This window comes from Triticum aestivum, chromosome 3B (assembly GCF_018294505.1).
Source record: "Triticum aestivum cultivar Chinese Spring chromosome 3B, IWGSC CS RefSeq v2.1, whole genome shotgun sequence".
Taxonomy (NCBI): Eukaryota; Viridiplantae; Streptophyta; class Magnoliopsida; order Poales; family Poaceae; genus Triticum; species Triticum aestivum.
This window is the reverse complement of record NC_057801.1, coordinates 344938600-344957893: the sequence shown is the minus strand read 5'-3', so window position 1 is coordinate 344957893 and position 19294 is coordinate 344938600. Positions and strand designations below refer to the sequence as shown.

The window sequence follows — 19294 nt, the reverse complement described above, 5'->3', positions numbered from 1 at the left end:
ATATAGGTAATAAGGAAGCAAAGCGACCTCAAGGAACAGTCGGGCACGGACAAAAGAAATAGACCCACCTACAAAAGGGGGCGTGCCCGGGCGGCCAGCTCAGAACAAAGCCAACCAACCACAACAGTCCTCCCTTGCCGAGGATGAGGGTAGAGGGATGGATCTCGTTGACATGTTCTGCTAATCAAACAACTTAATCTTGCATTTACTAAACAACTAACTTGCAATTACTAAAACAACATAAAACTGAGTTGTTGAAACAACTGAAAGTGAGTTAAAAGTCACTCACATCCCAGTAATTTTCTCTCGATGTCAACTGATTGAAAAAGCCAGAGAGGCGTCGTGTAGGGAAATCTTTTGCACGGCATGTCCCATCTTTGATGGAAATCGTGTATAACATTTAAAGCATCAATCGAATCGATTCAATACACCTCAAATATGATATCTCCAAATTGGTCAAACCTTAACCCGAGCCGTTAGGACGTACCTTGCTAGTCATCGAATCATTGGAGTCGGGAGCGAAGGACATTTCTCCATCATTTCAGAACACCATAGTTGCTGCGGCAGCAGATCTTCCCTACAAGCGAGATCGGCAACACATCACCGCGATTCGCCAAAGGCTTATTTTTATTGATTTGGAATCACAGTTACATCATCAGCTAGAACAACACGAATAAAATCTAGCTCCCAAGAATGGTTCCCCGGGCTGCTCTACTTACCACACCCGACCAAGTTTGTTAACAACAGAGTGACATCTTTAGTTTGCGGACCACGTTTGCCAAATTTCTGAACCCTAGATGTTTTCTTTTTCTTTTTGAACACAAGGAAGGAGCCGTCAAGCGCCACTTTTTCATTCAACTCATAGATAATGTAGAACATGAATTACATAGCCCCGAACCTGAAAGTTGAGAAGGGAGGGCAAGGTACATTGGCATGAGAAGAACGTGAACAACTAAAGACGGGTTCTACTCCCGAGTTGAGAACTTGATGAGCACAATTGTGAGCAATTCCTGGATATGTGATAAACATCATTAAGAGAATGAGAGACTTGAAAGAACTCGCTAATTGGCTGTCTGCATCTCCAGTTGATGTTGGTGTTATTGATATCTCTTGAAGCAGCCATCTTTGGTAATGAAAGATTGTCAGTGAGAAAAGAACCTTGTTGAAGCTGAAGCCAGCAAGAGATTTTAGCAGCAAATAGAAGTGCATAAACTTCAGCAATAAGAGGTGAAGAAACATCATGAGTAGAGGTTTGAATCATTATTCTTGAATCAGAATCGTCTTTGGGGAAGAGGATGTGAACACTAGTACCAGTAGCCGGATTGCCACCATACCCAGGCACATTCTTCTTATACCAAGAAGCATCTGAATATATTTTGGTACCTGAAATAGCCAAGTCAGATTTGAGGGTGGAGCCTTGCTGTACTTGTTCTTGCCATTGAGAGAGCATGGTTGTAGATTGCTGTACTTGCTCTTTCCAGATGCTATTACCACTTTTTCTTTTACTTTACAAAATTCCAAATCACCGCTTTGGTCGGTGCAGCTAGTGGTGTCAGCCGGACGGCCACCTATGTGCCGATTCATCTCTTGATTCTCTTCTGCCGACTCCTGATGCAAATCGTGTGCATGAGGCAAAGGCCTAAGGGACAATGCAGCAATGCGTTATGAGGCTTTTGCCCAGAAGTTTGCAAGCACGATTTTAGTCTTGTTAATAGGAAAAACCATGACCATGAGAAGAAGAAAAGGATGCAAATGGTGTTGATGTAAAAAAATATATAAAATGGCAAAGCACATATGAAACGGTACATCTATTATTTGTCATCCTGGGTACACAAAGCACATGCAATCGATCTCGACAAAACTGAATCTGGTATAAGCATTCTACCATTTGAATCAACTGGGAGGTGCCAGTAGTAATCAGCGGCTGTTACACGCACGCATGTGGCAGTAAACCAATGTTGTTACAATCTTACACACACGCAGCAACGAATCAGTTAGCTACCGATTTCTGTATACCTTCTTCCGTGATGAAGAATCACCGCACCAACAACCAGATTTGTTGGCTGATGGTGAGATGGTAACAAACATCTACCAATTTGGCTCTTAACTTAAATGTGCTGTGCACTACGATCTCAATGCACCCCGTGAGTATCTCCACAAACTGGCTGCTACGACCAGTGCACCAGCCATGCCAGCCAAAATCTGCACAGTGGGCGAGAATTATCAAAATGATCGCATTTTGGGTGAAAATTTTAACTGAGAGAATTGCATGCCATGGTAAATACAATATCTAACCTTTGCATCTCTGCTAAATCCACCAGAACTCCAACAAACCACCGATATCAACGAATTCCAACAAGATGACTTAGGCATAAGAATTACTACCGTGTACTGTTTTTTACATGGGAAAGATATCACCCTTCGCAAGGCCATTTGCATGGCCTGTGGTGTTAAAGCTTCTCTAACTTTTACACGTCCCTCATCTTGAACCTGCGCAAAAAAGAAAGTAAGCACTCAACAACACGTCATTTCAAATATACAATTTAAACTAGAAGAAAGTAAGGCTGAAAAATATATGTTCTGGTGATGATCGGTAATGTCTGTAAAACATGAAGGCATGTTCCTCTGCTGATAATATGTTTTGTAAGCCAGCAAATAACAGGAGAAACATGAACTCAATAACAGATAGAAAGCTTCACACTACCATGAAGGTGGATCCAACATCTCCCGAATAAATCCTTGATTGATAGCTCCGCAGAATTCGATCCAACCAGTAATAATTTTCCTGCAGTTTCACAAGAAAAAAAACTGTAATATAAAGTGCCAAACCATATCAGCATTAATATTTACATAAAGATAACTCCCACTAAACCTGCAATCCGTTTTCATGCACTCTTTGTTCAATTCCTAGGATGGTCGTAAATATTAAAATGCCAAACCATATCAGGATAACAAGTACATAAAGAAAAACATCAACTAAACCTGCAATCCGTTTTCATGTGCTCTTTGTTCAATTTCTAGGATGGTCCATACATCTTCTTCAGAAGGGCCTTCTGTCTGTAGATATGATATCTCTTCCAGAACAAAATCAACCTGAAAAAATTCTGAGTGTCAACTCCGAACTGAAGCCTCTTATAACAAGACTACATAATTTTAACCAGAAAGTCAATAAATCATACAAGCCTAGATGACATGTCTGGATCGCATGAGAAATTCACACTTATGTCTCCACGAACATCTCCACTTCTAGAAGGTTTGTTGCCACCTAAGAAGACACCTACATTAACTGAGTAGACCTGCAAAACGAAAAATACATTATACGTACTAAACTCTAAATGCTGCAGTCCATGTTGGAAGGGAACAATCAATCCAGATGGTCTTTGCTTGCCCAGGATATTTTACCTGTCCATATTTGAAGCGGAGTACTTGCATGATTTTTGTTTCGAGAAGTTTACTTAAAAATCCGACATAGTGAATATCCTCCGTCTTCGCATAGAGCAGAATATAGTGTAAGATCAAGGTTAGGTTTTGAAATAAACTATTATAGTACTCCCTCCGTCCCAAAATTCTTGTCTTAGATTTGTGTAGATAGGAATGTATCTAATACTAAAACATGACTTGATACATCTGTATCTAGACAAATCTAAGACAAGAATTTTGGGACGGAGGGAGTATTATATTATTTCAAGGGCTGCATACCATCATTGTGCTCTTTAGAACCACTGGAAACCCTAGTTGGACGAAGCACTGAGCTTCAACCATAGGGCTGCGGACAACTTCTCTGCAACAACACAACAACAACAACAAAGCCTTTAGTCCCAAACAAGTTGGGGTAGGCTAGAGGTGAAACCCATAAGATCTCGCAACCAACTCATGGCTCTGGCACATGGATAGCAAGCTTCCACGCACCCCTGTCCATAGCTAGTTCTTTGGTGATACTCCAATCCTTCAGGTCTACTTGCCACCGTATCCGGATCAGGGTAAGATTACTAGTGTTTGGCAGGATAATTTCAGGAAAAGGAAAAAAGAAACTGTGTGGTTGCTACACCCTGCACGTGTGCAACTGATATAATTAGTGAAAGAAAAAAACAGCAGCAAACCTAATTATGGTTTCCGGAAACTTGAAGGGCAATCCCTTTAGATCCTCACGACTAAGTGGCTGAACTGTATCCTGTACCTTTGGTATCCCACCCTACAAAAAAGAAGAGTCCATCAGCATTACAAGGGTTTGGCATCTACTTTGTAACAATCAGAAGAGGAACAGAACATACCAGGTACTCCAAAATCAGTGGGATTGAGATGGCTGGGTCTATGTTTCCAACTACTACAACGGTAAAAGCTGATGGATCCTTGAAGCACATGTTGAAATATTCACATGCTCTGATTGGATTCACTTTCTTCAAATCACTTATTCTAATTGGCTGCATAATGGAGCTTGTAAATTTAAATTTAAATAAGGAAATAATAGGAAGAAAGCATTGGGAACTTATCAGTGTTCAGCTTATTAAGGTGTACCTTAAAGAAGTAGGAGTTCCCATAATTTATTTCCCGTGAACGATTTGCAAATGCAGTGTAAGGATCTCTTTCCTGAGCATAGATAGCTTCCTCCGCCATTTGCATGACTATTTTTACTTCTTCCTCCCTTGGCTCCACCTTTGTTGTAAATAGTTGGTAGACAAGCTGTATTTCAGAAGGCAGTCAAGGATAAGCATAGACCCACTTTTCACAGATATAAGTGATACGATTGCTATGTGTATAGTGCCGTCAGCATGTTCCTGTAAATTAGAACACACTTTATGCTCAATTAAGAATGCTTGAAGATAGGCAAACCTGTAAACCAGTCTCAAGATCTGAAGGTGAACAATCGCCAGAAAATGATCTCATGTACGCCCCAACTTTTGTACCAACTTCAGCTCTCTTGCCAGCAAGCATGTCCATCAAGACAGAAGGTCTGTAGCCAAAAATACCAATTTCTCCTGCTATTGTCGAGCCCATTGTGCATGAAGTATATTCATCTTCAGATAATTCGGACAGACCACCATAGGCAAACCCAGTAAAAACAACCTTCATATAGTTCAACATATAAAAAGAATGAAACACGTCCTTATCACAAAGTAACCAAAGGTAAATGATAACTGCAACAACAACAACAAAGCCTTTAGTCCCAGACAAGTTGGGGTAGGCTAGAGCTGAAACCCATACGGTCTCGAAACCAACTCATGGTTCTTGCATGTAGATAGCTAACTTCCACACACCCCTGTCCATGGCTAGTTCTTTGGTGATATTTCAGTCCTTCAGATCTCTGTTTACGGACTCCTCCCATGTCAAGTTTGGTCCACCCCGACCTCTCTTGACATTATCAGCACGCTTTAGCCGTCCGCTATGCACTTCTGGAGGCCTGCGCTGAATATGCCCAAACCATCTCAGATGATGTTGAACCAGCTTCTCTTTAATCAGTGCTGCCCCAACTCTATCCTGTATACATCATTCCGGGCCCGATCCTTTCTTGTGTGGCCACACATCCATCTCAACATGCGCATCTCCGCTACACCCAACTGTTGAACATGTCGCCTTTAGTCGGCCAACACTCAACGCCATATAACATTGCGGGTCGAATCGCCATCCTATAGAACCTGTCTTTTAGCTTTTGTGGCACTCTCTTGTCACAAAGACTGCAAGAAGCTTGGCGCCACTTCATCCATCCAGCTTGCTCACATCTTCATTGATATCACTATCCTTCTACAACATTGACCCCAAATATCGAAAGGCGTCATTCGAGGTACCACCTGCCCAACAAGGCTAACCTCCTCCCCATGCCTAGTAGTACTGAAACTGCACCTCATGTAATCAGTTTTAGACTTTAGTTCTACTAAGCCTAAAACCTTTTGATTCCAAGGTTTGTCTCCTAACTTTCTATTAACCCCCATCTGACTATCATCGACTAGCATCACATCATCCGCAAAGAGCATACACCATGTATGATAATGTTGTGACAAGTGTTCAAACAAGGGATGGCGACACTAATGACTTCTAATTTAAAATAGGACTGCACCAAGGGTCAGCCTTGAGCACTTATCTTTTTTGCTTTGGTGATGGATGAGGTCACAAGGGATGTATAAGGAGATGTCCTCCTTGAGGTAATGTACTTCGTTGGGACTGTGTGTTTCTCCAAGGCCCACCAGATAACATTCTGCGGTATCTTATCGTAGGCCTTCTCTAAGTCAATGAACACCATATGCAGGTCCTTCTTTTGCTCCCTATATCTCTCCATAAGTTGTCGTACCAAGAAAATGGCCTCCATGGTCAACCTCCCAGGCATGAAACCAAACTGATTTTTGGTCACGCTTGTCATTCTTCTTAAGCGGTGCTCAAATACTCTCTCCCATAGCTTCATTGTATGGCTCATCAGCTTAATTCCAAGGTGATTAGTACAACTTTGAACATCCCCCTTGTTCTTGAAGATTGGTACTAATATACTCCGCCTCCATTCTTCTGGCGTCTTGTTTGCCTGAAAAATGAGGTTGAAAAGCTTAGTTAGCCATACTATCATTACGTCTCCGAGGCCTCTCCACACCTCAATGGGGATACAACCAGGGCCCAACGCCTTGCCACCTTTCATCCTTTTTAAAGCCTCACTGACCTCGGACTCCTAGATTCGCCGCACAAAACGTCTATTGGTATCATCAAAGGAGTCGTCCAGTTCAATGGTAGAGCCCTCATTCTCACCATCGAACAGCTTGTCAAAGTACTCCCGTCATCTATGCTTAATCTCCTCGTCCTTCCCCAGAAGCTAATTTGCTTCGTCCTTGATGCATTTGACTTGGTCGACATCTCGTCTTCCTCACTTGGATCTTGGCCATCTTATAGATGTTCCTTTCGCCTTCCTTCGTGTCTAAGCGCCAGTAGAGGTCCTCATACGCTCGACCCCTTGCTTCACTCAAAGCTCGCTTTGCGGCCTTGCCACCATTCATCCCTTTTAAAGCCTCCCTAACCTCAGACTCCTAGATTCGCCGCCCAAAACGTCTTTGGTATCATCAAAAGGAGTCGTCCAGTTCAATGGTAGAGCTCTCATTCTCACCATTGAACAGCTTGTCGAAGTACTCCCGTCATCCATGCTTAATCTCCTCGTCCTTCCCCAGAAGCTAATTTGCTTCGTCCTTGATGCATTTGACTTGGTCGACATCTCTTGTCTTCCTCGCTTGGATCTTGGCCATCTCATAGATGTTCCTTTCGCCTTCCTTCGTGTCCAAGCGCCAGTAGAGGTCCTCATATGCCCGGCCCCTTGCTTCACTCAAAGCTCGCTTTGCGGCCTTCTTTGCCACCTTGTACTTCTCTATGTTGACTGCACTCCTACCCAGATGCAGGTGTCTAAAACAATCTTTCTTCTCCTTAATAGCCTTCTGGACATCATCGTTCCACCAGGTATCTTTAGCTTCAGTTCTACTTTCCCTGGACATTCCAAACTCCTCTGAAGCCACCTTATGAATGCAAGTCGCCATCTTCATCCACATATTGTCTGCATCACCTCCTTCGTCCCAAGGGCCCTCCTTAATGACCCTCTCCTTGGAAGTATGAGTTGCCTCCCTCGTGAGCTTCCACCACTTCGTTCTAGCGACTTTGGCGCGCTTCACCCGCTAGACACGAATCCGAATGCGGAAGTCAGCCACCACAAGCTTATATTGAGAGGGACGACACTCTCTCCAGGTATCACCTAACAATCTAGGCAAGCACGGTTGTCTTCTTTTCTCGAGAGGACGAAACCAATCTGGCTAGAGTATTGACCACTACTAAAAGTCACTAGATGTGATTCTCTCTTTTTAAAGAGGGTGTTAGCTATGATGATGTCCTGGGCTAGAGTGAAGCTTGAGACATCTTCTCCTTGATTCCTGATGCCATATAGCCATAGCCAAAGCCCCTATGTCGCCATTGAGGTCTCCTCCTATGAAGAGCTTCTCGCCAATAGGTACACTCTTAACCATGTCCTCCAGACATTCCCAGAACTCCCTCTTGGTGTTCACATTATGGCCTACTTGCAGGGCATACGCGCTGATAACATTGAGAACCAAGTCCCAAACTACCAGCCGGACCAGAATAATCGGTCCCCATGCACCATGCAAAAAAACTATGACTCAAGCTTCCAATTGATAGCAATCACTAAATTAACTTTCTCAGTGCATGGTTAGTTCATCAAGGCCGAATGATTAAAGTGAGACAGAAAAACCAAAGGTCACAAATGTCTTGTTTCTACTATAGTACCCAGTATACATGAGATTGCGCAATACCTTCATGTCTGACTGGCGATCAAGCACATCACGCTCTCGGACGCCCCTGACCAGCTAGTTTGGAGATGGACGGCCTCCGGTACTTACACTGCTAGCTCCTGCAGCCTAGCCACCTTCCAGGGATCCACAACTTCTCTTGGAAGCTCATCTGGAAGAATTGGGCGCCACCGCGGGTGAAGTTCTTCCATTGGTTGGCAGACCAGGATAGGTGTTGGACAACTGATCGCTTGGCTAGGCGTGGCCTCCAGCACCAACCTCGATGCCCACTATGCGACCAAGCCCCAGAGACGATGTGCCACCTCCTCCTTGAATGCCCCTTCTCCAGGCAGACTTGGCACGAAATCCTCTCCTGGCTACGGATGACCACCGCAGGACCAAGCCACGAAGATTCGCTCATGGACAGGTGGCTGCACGCCAGGCAAGACACGCCGACACCGATGCGCAAAGGCCTAGCTTCCATTGCCCTCCTGACGCCGTGGAATTATATGGAAGCAACGCAACGAATGCATCTTCGACGGCGCCCAGCCCTTGGTTCACGTCCTGGTCTCCAGGATCAAGGATGAAGCCCAGCAGTGGGCACGAGCTGGTGCCCGCGGCCTTCGCGTCGTCCGTCCTGCCGTCCACCTGGGATGTGCACTAGTTTCACTGATCCTCATTTGTACTTGACCTCCTAGGAGGATTGTATCGAAACTCTACCTTTTCAATGCAATGAAACACAAAGGTCCTTTGCGTTTTCTCGAGAGAAAAAAACTAATAGTACCCAGTACTGAGTTCATGCGCTTGCCTGGTAATCAACAACAATTACTCTTAACTGTTTTGTCCAAAACTATACTGAATGCTGAATTATATATCTTATAAGTATAATATGTCATTTATTTCTTTTATCATGTAGCAAAACACAAAAGAGCAAATATACTACTAAGTGTTGTACTATCTCTAGATCTTCAAACTAAAAGTAGCAGCTTTCAACTGTTATCTATGACTCACAAAATGGATGTGCCATAGGTAGGTCCCCAAATGCACAAAGTTAGTACTTTTGCAGTAAAAATTGTTCATAGGAATAACTGTTATCTATGAATCTCTTGTCTTCCAGCCGTAGGTGCGGTGCTGACAGAATCATTGAAAGCTACATTTTTCATATCACTCATTAGAGAACATATGTCAATGTTTTACCACTGAAAAGGAAAAATGTCAATACAGAACTTCTAAAAGTTTGGCAAATGAATTCAAGCTGGCAAGACAGCACCGCCTAGAAACATCCAAGGACAGAAATTTATCCTCGATCGCCATAACCCTATTATATTTAGAAGTTAGACCCGATCTTGATTCTAATTACACCATATATGTGGTTTAACCTAATAAACTTGCAATAAAACCTGATATGGAGAGGTATGCAGATCTATGGTATATGTGCCCAAGTATTGCTGGCCCATAAAGGCCCAGGCCCATGTGTGTGCTGACCTATAGGAGGAGGAGCACGACGCTGTCTTGGACAACAGCACCGCAACAACACATATCGACCAGGTTAGGCATCCCTCCTCTGCTCCACATGGTATCAGAGAGAGGGGCATAGGCGGCGGCGGCGATGGCGGGGTACAGCGGGGCGACGTGGCTGCGTGCGAGCTGGATACGGGGCGCATCTCCGGCAGGCGAGGCGCGGCGGCTTTGGCTGCACGTGGTGTGCGTTCGCCGGGATGGAGATTGAAAGAGAATGCTGCTGCTGTGTGGTATGTGCTACTACTGTGTGGTACTTGCTGCTGCCTACGTGCTGATTTTAGAGTAGGGGGGCAGAAAATAGTGGAGAAGAAGAGATTGGGTATGACTGGAGCTGCTGCTGCTGCTGCGAGCTGCTTCTGCTGATTGGAGAGGAAGGAGGTGGAAGAAGAGGTGGTGCTGGAGGCCGCTGACTAGCTGCTGCTGTCTTGGAGTGTAAAGTAGGAGCTGGTGGTGCCTGTGTTGTGCTGCTTCTGCTGGAGGTGTTGCTGCTGCGTGTGGCTATTCAAGGAGGAAGGCTAACTGCTGCGTGTGGCTGCCTGGGAAGATCGTAGGTAGTGAGGTTGTGGATATGTTCAACGACTTGGCAGAGACCATGACCGGAAGAGGACGCATGTGTTGGGCAGGTGTGAGCTGCGCGAGGCAGAGAAGGCGAAGGCGAATGGCGATGGTTTGCTGTGGACATGTGCAGCAAGTATGTGGCAGCAGGCGTGTGCTTTGCTGCTTTCCCCCTGCGAAGTGATGCATGAAGTAGAGAATACGGGTGAGACCGAACAGCATGATAGCCACGAGGATACAAGTCTTCCAAGTTTGGCTCATTTTATCTATTCTAATGAGGGCAACACTGAAAAGGCCACAATTGCTGCTCACATAAATGATCCGGAGTGGGTATTAGACTCTGGTGCATCTCAACATGTTGCAGGTGACTTCAGGGAATTTGAGTCATATGATCAGCACATTCCCTCTCCAAGTAACAGTATATGTACTGCTGACGGGAAATTGCGGCATATTAAGGGCATTGGGACAGTTCAATGTACCCCTACTATTAAGCTATCTTCGGTCCTACATGTGCCAGCTTTCCTGGTCAATCTGGTGTCTCTGAGTGCTCTAATCAACCATGTGGACTGTAGGATAACACCGACAGAGGAATGTGCTTGGTTCAGGACAGAGCCGACTGGAATGAGAATTGGGACTGGAATAAGGCATAGGGGACTGTGGAGGTACATGGACCGTGGGCTTGGTCAGATGGGCAGCTCAGTGTTTGCGGCGATTGTGGAAGAAAGAGTCATCGATGATGAAACATCACTGCAGAATGGGGCATGTATCCTTTGCTAAATGTACAAGTTGTTTCCTGCTGTAATGAATGTAGTAGATAAGAACAAGCTAAAACCTAAAATGTGAGTGTGTGAGTTTGCAGAACACACGAGGACATCTTATGTGAGCAAGGGACTTAAAGGTATATCTCCATTCATGCTTGTTCACTCGAATGGATGGACAAGCCATGTGGTGTCGGTTAGTGGTGCAAGGTATTTTGTGACCTTTATTGTCATGGGTCTATTTGATGCATCACAAAGATGAAACTTTCCATGCTTCAAGAATTTCTATGCCTATGTGAAAAATCACTACAATGTTCAGGTACAAATGACAAGAACTGATAATGGCACTGAGTATGTGAACAAAGCGTTTGGGACTTTCTTATCAGAGCAAGAGATTTTGCGTCAAACCTCATGTCTGGACACTTCTCAGAATGGAGAATGGAGTGGCTGAAAGGAAGAACAGATACATTCTGGGGGTTGCTCGATCACTGATGCTTACTATGAATGTGCTGAAAGTCTAGTGATTGGATCCCTGACAAACCAACATATTCTTGTGGAGTGAAGTTGTGATGGCTGCAACATACCTGATCAATCGCACATCATCGAGAGTACTAGGTATAAAGTCACCTTCTGAGTTGCTTCTGGGAAACAATGATTTTGTGGTTCCTACCAAGCTGTTCGGTTGTGTCTGCTTTGTCGGGGATCACAGGCCATCTGTGGGCAAATTAGATCCACGGGCCGTCAAGTGAATCTTCATTGGGTATTCTTATGGGCAGTGAGGCTACAAGTGTTGGGAGTCCTTTTGAACAGAGGACCTTTGTGAGCATGGATGTCACCTTCATGGAATCCGAACCATTTTATGGTGAGAAAATTGATCTTAGTGGATTATTTGAAAGTCTTGATCATACCCAGTCTACTGTGATAGGTCAAGAGGGGGAGAGTGGTAGTTGCGATGGTGCCAATTTAGTGTTACGGCACACAGTTGAGGATGTTATTCCGGTATAGCGAAGCGTGCAGCAGCCTCAGAAACAGATAATACCACCGAGTGAAGGACCGATTGTGGCTGATGGGGTGCCGAGCCAGGCAGACGGTGCTCCTACCAGACTGGTAGTGTACCGAGGTGGACGGCAGAGCAAGAGCAACAACTAAAGGTGTATTCACGGAAGCGAGGTGATGGCGTTGCACATCAGGAGGAGCAACTAGATCAGCCACTGACTGAACAACAGGTTAGTACTTACGTGATTTCCATCTCTGATGGGGATCAGGCTGAAGGATCGATTGATTGGCCAATTGCTCCGAGGAGAACTACTCGAGCAAAAGCAGGCATACCAGAAAAACGATCTGGGTTCGATGTCAATGATTTCGGGAATTATGTCTCCTATGAAGCATTATCTCCAGCCTACAAAGTGTTTGTTGCTTCTCTTAGTCTATGTCAATTCCGACCGACTTGAAGGCAATGGAGGCCTCAAAATGGCGTATGGCCATGGTGGAGTTGGAGGCTTTGTGTAAGAACAAGACATGGGTACTGGCACCTCTTCCATCAGGAAAGAAGACAGTCAACTGCAATTGGGTATACATTGTGAAACAAAATGCAGAAGGGAAGATTGAAAGGTCTTTTAGATCCTTTAGATCACTACTCCCTCTGTAAACTTTTATAAGATCTTTTCGATCACTACTCCCTAACTTTTATAAGATCTTTTAGATCACTACTTTAGTGATCTAAATGATCTTATAAAGGCTTACAGAGGTGGTGAGGGGGTACAACCAGACCTACGGCATTGACTATGATGAGACCTTTGCTCCAGTAGCGAATACTGTATGGATTCTGATCTCCTGTGCAGCAAATTTCAGGTGGTCTTTACATCAACTTGATGTGAAGAATGCTTTCTTGCGTGGGGACTTGCAAGAGTAGGTCTACATGGAGATCCCACCAGGTTTCTTGACTTCTGAGACTGCTGGCAAGGTATGCAGGTTAAAGAACGCCCTTTACAGACTGAAGCAGTCTCCAAGAGCTTGGTTTGACAAGTTCAGACAGGCGGTGTGTGACATGTGGTATGAACAATGCAATCGTGACCATACACTGTTTTATACAGTCTGAAGGGGAAAATACCATTCTTGCAGTTTATGCAGATGGTATCATTATAATCTGAGATGATGGCGTAGAGATAGCAAGGTTAAAGAGGTGCTTGAGTAAGGCCTTTGAAGTTAAGGATCTTGGTCGACTCAAGTACTTCGTTGGTATAGAACTGGCCAGCTCTTTCTCAAAGAAAGTATACCTTGGACCTTCTCTGTGATGTTGGCAACTTCGGATGTTGGGTTGTCAAGCAGCTTCAACCCCAATTGAACAAAACCATAAAGGTGATCTGGTGGATAAAGAAAAATATCAACAATTGGTGCGAACATTGTTGTACTTGTGTCATTTGCAGTAAGTGTTGTGAGCAGATACATGCATGAGCCTGGAAGTGAACATCTTGAGGACTGTTGAGATACTTGAAAGGTACTCCTGGGAAAGGACTGTTGTTCAAGAGTCATGGACACCTTGTTGTAGATGGTTATTGTGATGTTGATTGGGCTAGCTACCTGGATGGCAGGAGATCAACTTCAGGCCATTGTGTTTTTGTAGGAGGAAATCTAGTGTCTTGGAGAAGCAAGAAACAACCTCTTATTTCCAAATCAACTGCAGAGGCTGAATAGAGCCATGTCTCAGGGACTGAGTGAGTTGTTATGGACAAGGAATCTATTAGAAGAGCAGAAGATATTGAAGACTAGTTGCATGAATGTATGGTGTGACAACAAGTCGGCAATTAATATAGCAAACAACCCAGTTCAACATGACAGAACCAAACATGTGGGGATAGACAGATTCTTTATCAAAGAACAGCTGGACGTTGGGATTATCGAGATAGAGTATGTGAGTTCAAGGCAACAAATTGCAGATTGCTTGCTTGACTAAAGGACTGGAACCAGAGAATGCAACTTAGTGTGTGACAAGATAGGAATGGTAGATAGATATCACCCCTCTTGAGGGGGAGTGTTGTATAAGAGCCCAAGTACTGCTGGACCATAAGGCCCAGGCCCATGTGGGTGCTGACCCATAGGAGGAGGAGCACGACGCTATCTGGACAACAGCGCCGCCACAACACACATTGACCAGGTTTGGGATCCTTCGTCTGCTCCACAAGAACTTCATAGTAAATGCAAGAGAGTTTTCTTTCAAAGATATGTTCTAAAAAGATGGAGGAAAGGTTACAACATAAATTGCAGATGTGTCACTTTCATCAAGAATAATAAGGTAAAAAGGCCTGGATGTTGCCGAATGGTATTAGCACCGTAATAGTACTAACCTGATCATCAAGAAAGTCAGTACACTTGTAGCAAACTCGCATCCCATTAGATAGTATCATCTCAGTGGCACCTATGCCTGGGTGCTCCACTTTATCAACAATAATTCTGTGATGAAATTTGGCCAGTACAACAGTAAGAATGTGCGGAATACTAAGATGCTTCTGTGGGCAGATAAATGCACACAAATTATTCAAATAATCACTTAAAAAGACGGTTCATCATGAGCAAAAGATCAATTCCATTTGTATAATAAGAAAATGATAATGCCATAATACCCTGGCACTGGACTTTGGCTAACAATTTCTTCAGGGATTTGCTCTTCCTCCCAGGGAGGAATACTCCTCTTTTCTTCTAGAGTGTTAACTTTCAATACAACAGCTTTCAGATCCTCCAGAGAAGCATGGGCCCGGGGCTCAACTATCTTGATAACACAGCTACTGGTTGTTGAAAAATTTTCCGCAAACTTCACCACTTCAGCAGAAGAAATGTCTGGTTGAAGTAAAGATAGAGACAGAGACAATTTTGAAGAAAAAAATGTCAGAATAACACTGTAAACTGAAAAGCAATGAATTCATTGAAAAGAAAATTGAATAGCATAACAAAGCCTAAAAATGAACTCTTACACTAGGTAGCACGCGAGTGTACTTACATGGAAGAAGAGTCTTCTGCAACCGTGCTTCATATTCAATCCCGACAACAGGCTCCTCGCGAAGAAAATGCTGCAATGGGTGAAGGAAATGCCACTAGTATGCTTAGCAAATTGATGATGGGGATCATGTGACTCAACTGATATATTAAGCAAACCTGTAGTTTGTAATCATATTACTAGAACAATTGATCGCAGAAGTACCAGGGAAAAAATACAGGAGCTGAGATAATATTAACTACATTAAGGTCTGAAGAATAAATTCATAAAACACATGGCACTTGACCGAACCTAGTTAATAGTTCGGTTCCTAAACATGCAATGAAGTAAATTCTACAAAACCTAAACTGGAGAAATGTTAAGAGACAGAATTATGAGAACCTGCAGATACTCATCACGTAAGCTGGTTGATTGCATTTGATCACGCTCCAGATATGCAGACTCGATCTCTGACATCATTAAAGCACGCACAATGGATATCTCACGTTCAGAAAATCCATAGAGCCGTGCCCTAGCAACCTTCAGAAAAGATATTGTAAAAGGGATCACTTTGATGTCAAACATCTCAAGATTAGATAAACCACATTCTTTCAAGAAACCACATTCATTGGCTCACTGGAACTTCCCATGATATTTTGTTATTCTAACCAGTTGGTTGACCATTAGATTTTTGTTAATGCAGGGTGCCATGGCAAGAAATCTATCTCCGTTTAATACCTCCACTAGCATAGACTCAAGAGCCTCAACCGTGCCTTTTTCGCGACAACTGGATGTCATAATATATGCCTTCACCGGACGGACAAGAGCATCTGCAGCTGAAGAGCAAGAGAAGTATGGAGGATCCCTCCTACGAGATAGTTTGAAGAGCCTCTGGTTCAGAGCACAATGGAAAATTGATTCTGCCAATGAGTCCCTATAATCCTTGACTGTTTTAATTTCACCGGCAGGCATCTTGCAGCTAATAACAACAGCTGACTGTTTTTGGTACAAGAAAACAGATAAAAGGTGTCTCATTAGAAACATCACAGTTAGACAGAAAATATATCCCAGATTATAAAGTACTGACCCCTGCAGCTTCGGATTCCACAAAGCATGAAAATCGAGGTTCAATATGCGATGGAACTGGAAACTCCGGTATAACCAGTGGAGGGCAGGAAATTGAGGCTTTCTGACCAAAATGCTCCTTTATTAACTCAACAACAGCCTGCAGTTAGTCAAGAGTTACACACAAAGATGGCAGTAATATTATGGATAAATGGATTTCAAATATGCCAACGGGAGCAAATACAGACCTGTGTATCTGGGAAGTCTCCCACTGCAAAGACAGCCATATTGCTTAGATTGTACCACTTATGATAAAAATTTCTAACTGCCTCATGTGTAACAGTCCGTATCACCTTCTCTGTACCTATCGGCAAACATTCTGCATACTGAACAGAAGGACATTAACAAATCATACCATTTACAAAGGTCTACAGTTGTAAATACAACACCATTGAATCCCATTAGGAAAACACAATGCACCACAGAGCACAGACCCTACCCTTCATAGAAGAGGTTCGCTACTTAAACTGAAACCCACAAACGGCTCTTGCACATCGATGTGATGGAACAAGTGATTATTGTAGATTTCCCGTTTATAGCAGGACAGAGAGCAATACCTTAGAACCCTCAAACAACAATGTCCAGTGGGAGTCCTGCATCCGCCCAGTGGCGTTGCGCCCGCCCCTGTATTCCTCCAGCACAGCACCCCTTTCTTTCTCCAGATCCTCCGCTGAAACCCGAACCTTCTCCACAACATTTACGAGCATCAGCCAACTACACACTAGTTAATGGCAGTGGATGGAAGGCCGAAACCCCATTATTACCTCGGAGCTGAACTCTGCGAGGACGGAGATTGCCTGGGAGAGCAGTCCGGGCTTGTCCACAGGCACGAGCAGCTCATAGATGGTTTCGTCAGAGGAAGTGAGAGCGTTCTGGCAGGCGCCAAACTCTGCGCCAATGCTCTCGAGGAACCTAACGATGTCGTGATTGGTGTAGCGTGACGTTGCGCTGAAGGCGAGGTGCTCGACGATATGCGCCACCCCGCGCTCGTCCTCCTCCTCCACCACCGACCTGCGCGCGCGAATCAAATCCAGACACATACAGATATACCCCCAAAACAAACGAACTAAGGGAACGGAGGAGCAGGTCGAGCGAAAGGGAGGCACGCTAGAGAGTGAGTACTGACCCGACCTTGACGGCGAGGGAGAGGGCTGCGCGCATGCGGGGCTTGGGGTTGGAGCGGACGTAGTAGGTGAGTCCGTTGGTGAGGCGGCCGTAGGCGACGCCGACGGGCTCGGCTGGGAGGGCCTCTTCCATGGACACGTTCACCAGCTTGAGCGACGGGAACCCGACCCCGCGTCGCAGCCCTCGGCCCCCAACTGCGCCGCCACCGGCCGGCGCCTCTGACGCCGGCGGTAGTAGATCCATGGCAGCTGCTGGTACTGCGCGGCGAGAGCGAGAGAGGGAGCAGGGATCGGATGGGACGGGTACGTCGAGGTCGGGCTAGGGATGTGCGTGCAATGAGATACGTGGCAGACCTGCCGTACACCCTGCGGTGACGTCGGATCACTTTTTTACTAGGACAGTTCGGTCACCGCATGGCCGAAAACGCTTCCTCCGTAGCCAGTACTTGTTAGGGCATGTACAAAGATGGCATATGGATACATATGCCCCATGACAAAAAGTAATTTGAGGCATCTACATTTATTTTTTCTCCCCAATGCAAGCTACCACTAGTGGGCCTTATTAAAAAAATAGAAAATAAAGATTCTAGTATACATGCATCTCTACTTTTCACTCCAACCTTTTCAGCTTTTGTCATCGGACCACACTTTTTCTCTTTAAGCACCCGCCTCGTGGAGAGGATCCCGCTTCCCTATCCGAACCTACTTTACGTCATATCCGATCCTACATGGCATGCGAGGCATCACCTTAAGGCTATGCATTGTACTTGCCCTTAGATACTTAGGGCATGAGCAATGGTAGCACTAGAATGGTGTGGTTTCAAGTTGTTCACATAGTTAAAGTTAAATGAAGCTATTGGTTTGTACCACACTCGTCCAATGCAAGCTACTCCCTGTGATATCATCATATTTTGCTCCTTTTGTCTTTACGCTCTCTTCCAGCACCTGCCACCTCCCCTCCCTGTGAGAAATCCTTCTCTCTCTTACCTTTTTCAGCCGGGGATGCAGCCTCCTCTGCAGGATCCCACTTTGGTTTTGAGGCTATAGCTTTTATGCCAACGCATCATCCGAGCCGAGTTGGCACATGGGGCATCACCCTTGAGGCAGCGCATTGGCCATGCCCTTATAAAACTGAGCACCTTTCCGACCCTCTCACATCATTAGCCTCGGGCTAGCCTTCTCGTGCATCGTTGTGGTAGCCATCGTCCAGCCGCCTCGTGCTCTCAACGTCCTCGGCGCACAACAGCCTTCCTCGGCGGCTTGGGCCTGAGGCCAGCGGGGAGGACCTAACTTTGATCTGCGCAGACAACCCCTGTCAGTGCCGCACCGGTTCCGATGCACGGCGGCGATGCGGCAGGGCTGTGTGGGAAGGGGGGCTGGGGGCGCCGAGATCCAACGCCGCGCTCCCCCTCTCGCTCTTTGGCAATCAAGGGTCGGTCGCGGATGTGGGGCGGCGGCGGCGCGTGGTCAGGCGGGGCGGGCTGTGGCACGAGGCGGAGATGGGATTGGGAGGCAACCAGGCAGGGCCATGCGGGTGCCAGTTTTTTTATTTCACCTTTACCGGTTCGCATTGACATTGACTTATAACATAGACTGCGGGTTTAATAAATAAAACATCAGGGATCTTTGTGTAAAATGGACGCGACGGTGAACCCGGAGACTCAATCTGTGCTTTATTATTAGGGAGAGATTTCGGCCGTCCCTAAACACCCTTGGCAGCAATTAGGGTTAGGTGGATACGAAGGCGTCCACCGATCTCCTTGGCGAGGCGCACTGGTAAGCACGGGGACGATGGCAACATCAGCCGCCGGCAAGGGATGGCAACGCAGTGGCGCTCTCTCGCCGTGCTCAGCACGGGCGCAGATGGAGCAGGCGCTTGGGAAACTCGACATCTCTAAAGAGGAGGCGATGCCGCTGGTGATCGACGACTCCGACGAGGGTGTACCGGAGAAGTGGCTGCTGGCGGAGAAGGTTCTATACCGC

The 19294-nt window shown here is 45.4% G+C and overlaps 1 protein-coding gene across 6 annotated transcripts; it reads right to left on the bottom strand.

Annotated features, from left to right (window-relative positions):
* Window positions 1-829: 829 nt before the first annotated feature.
* On the bottom strand, window positions 830-17650 carry LOC123069865 (zinc protease PQQL-like). 6 transcript variants are annotated; one of them, XR_006433110.1, is made up of 23 exons: window positions 17314-17650; window positions 16952-17198; window positions 16745-16870; window positions 16376-16513; window positions 16150-16287; window positions 15801-16058; window positions 15465-15602; window positions 15087-15156; window positions 14713-14926; window positions 14437-14542; window positions 4831-5064; window positions 4516-4680; window positions 4272-4421; window positions 4101-4192; window positions 3700-3781; window positions 3403-3486; window positions 3180-3296; window positions 2983-3093; window positions 2705-2785; window positions 2296-2490; window positions 2017-2202; window positions 1469-1639; window positions 830-1383 (listed from the first exon to the last, which is right to left on the bottom strand). XR_006433110.1 is itself a non-coding variant. In XM_044492819.1 (21 exons), exons 1-21 carry the CDS (start codon window positions 17553-17555, stop codon window positions 2125-2127), a joined length of 3066 nt encoding a protein of 1021 aa, XP_044348754.1. In that variant the 5' UTR covers window positions 17556-17650; the 3' UTR covers window positions 1794-2124. The 6 variants fall into 6 exon arrangements, 2 of the variants coding, with proteins under 2 accessions (XP_044348754.1, XP_044348755.1); XR_006433112.1 differs by having other exon boundaries at window positions 1469-1608; XR_006433109.1 differs by having other exon boundaries at window positions 830-1639.
* Window positions 17651-19294: the final 1644 nt, after the last annotated feature.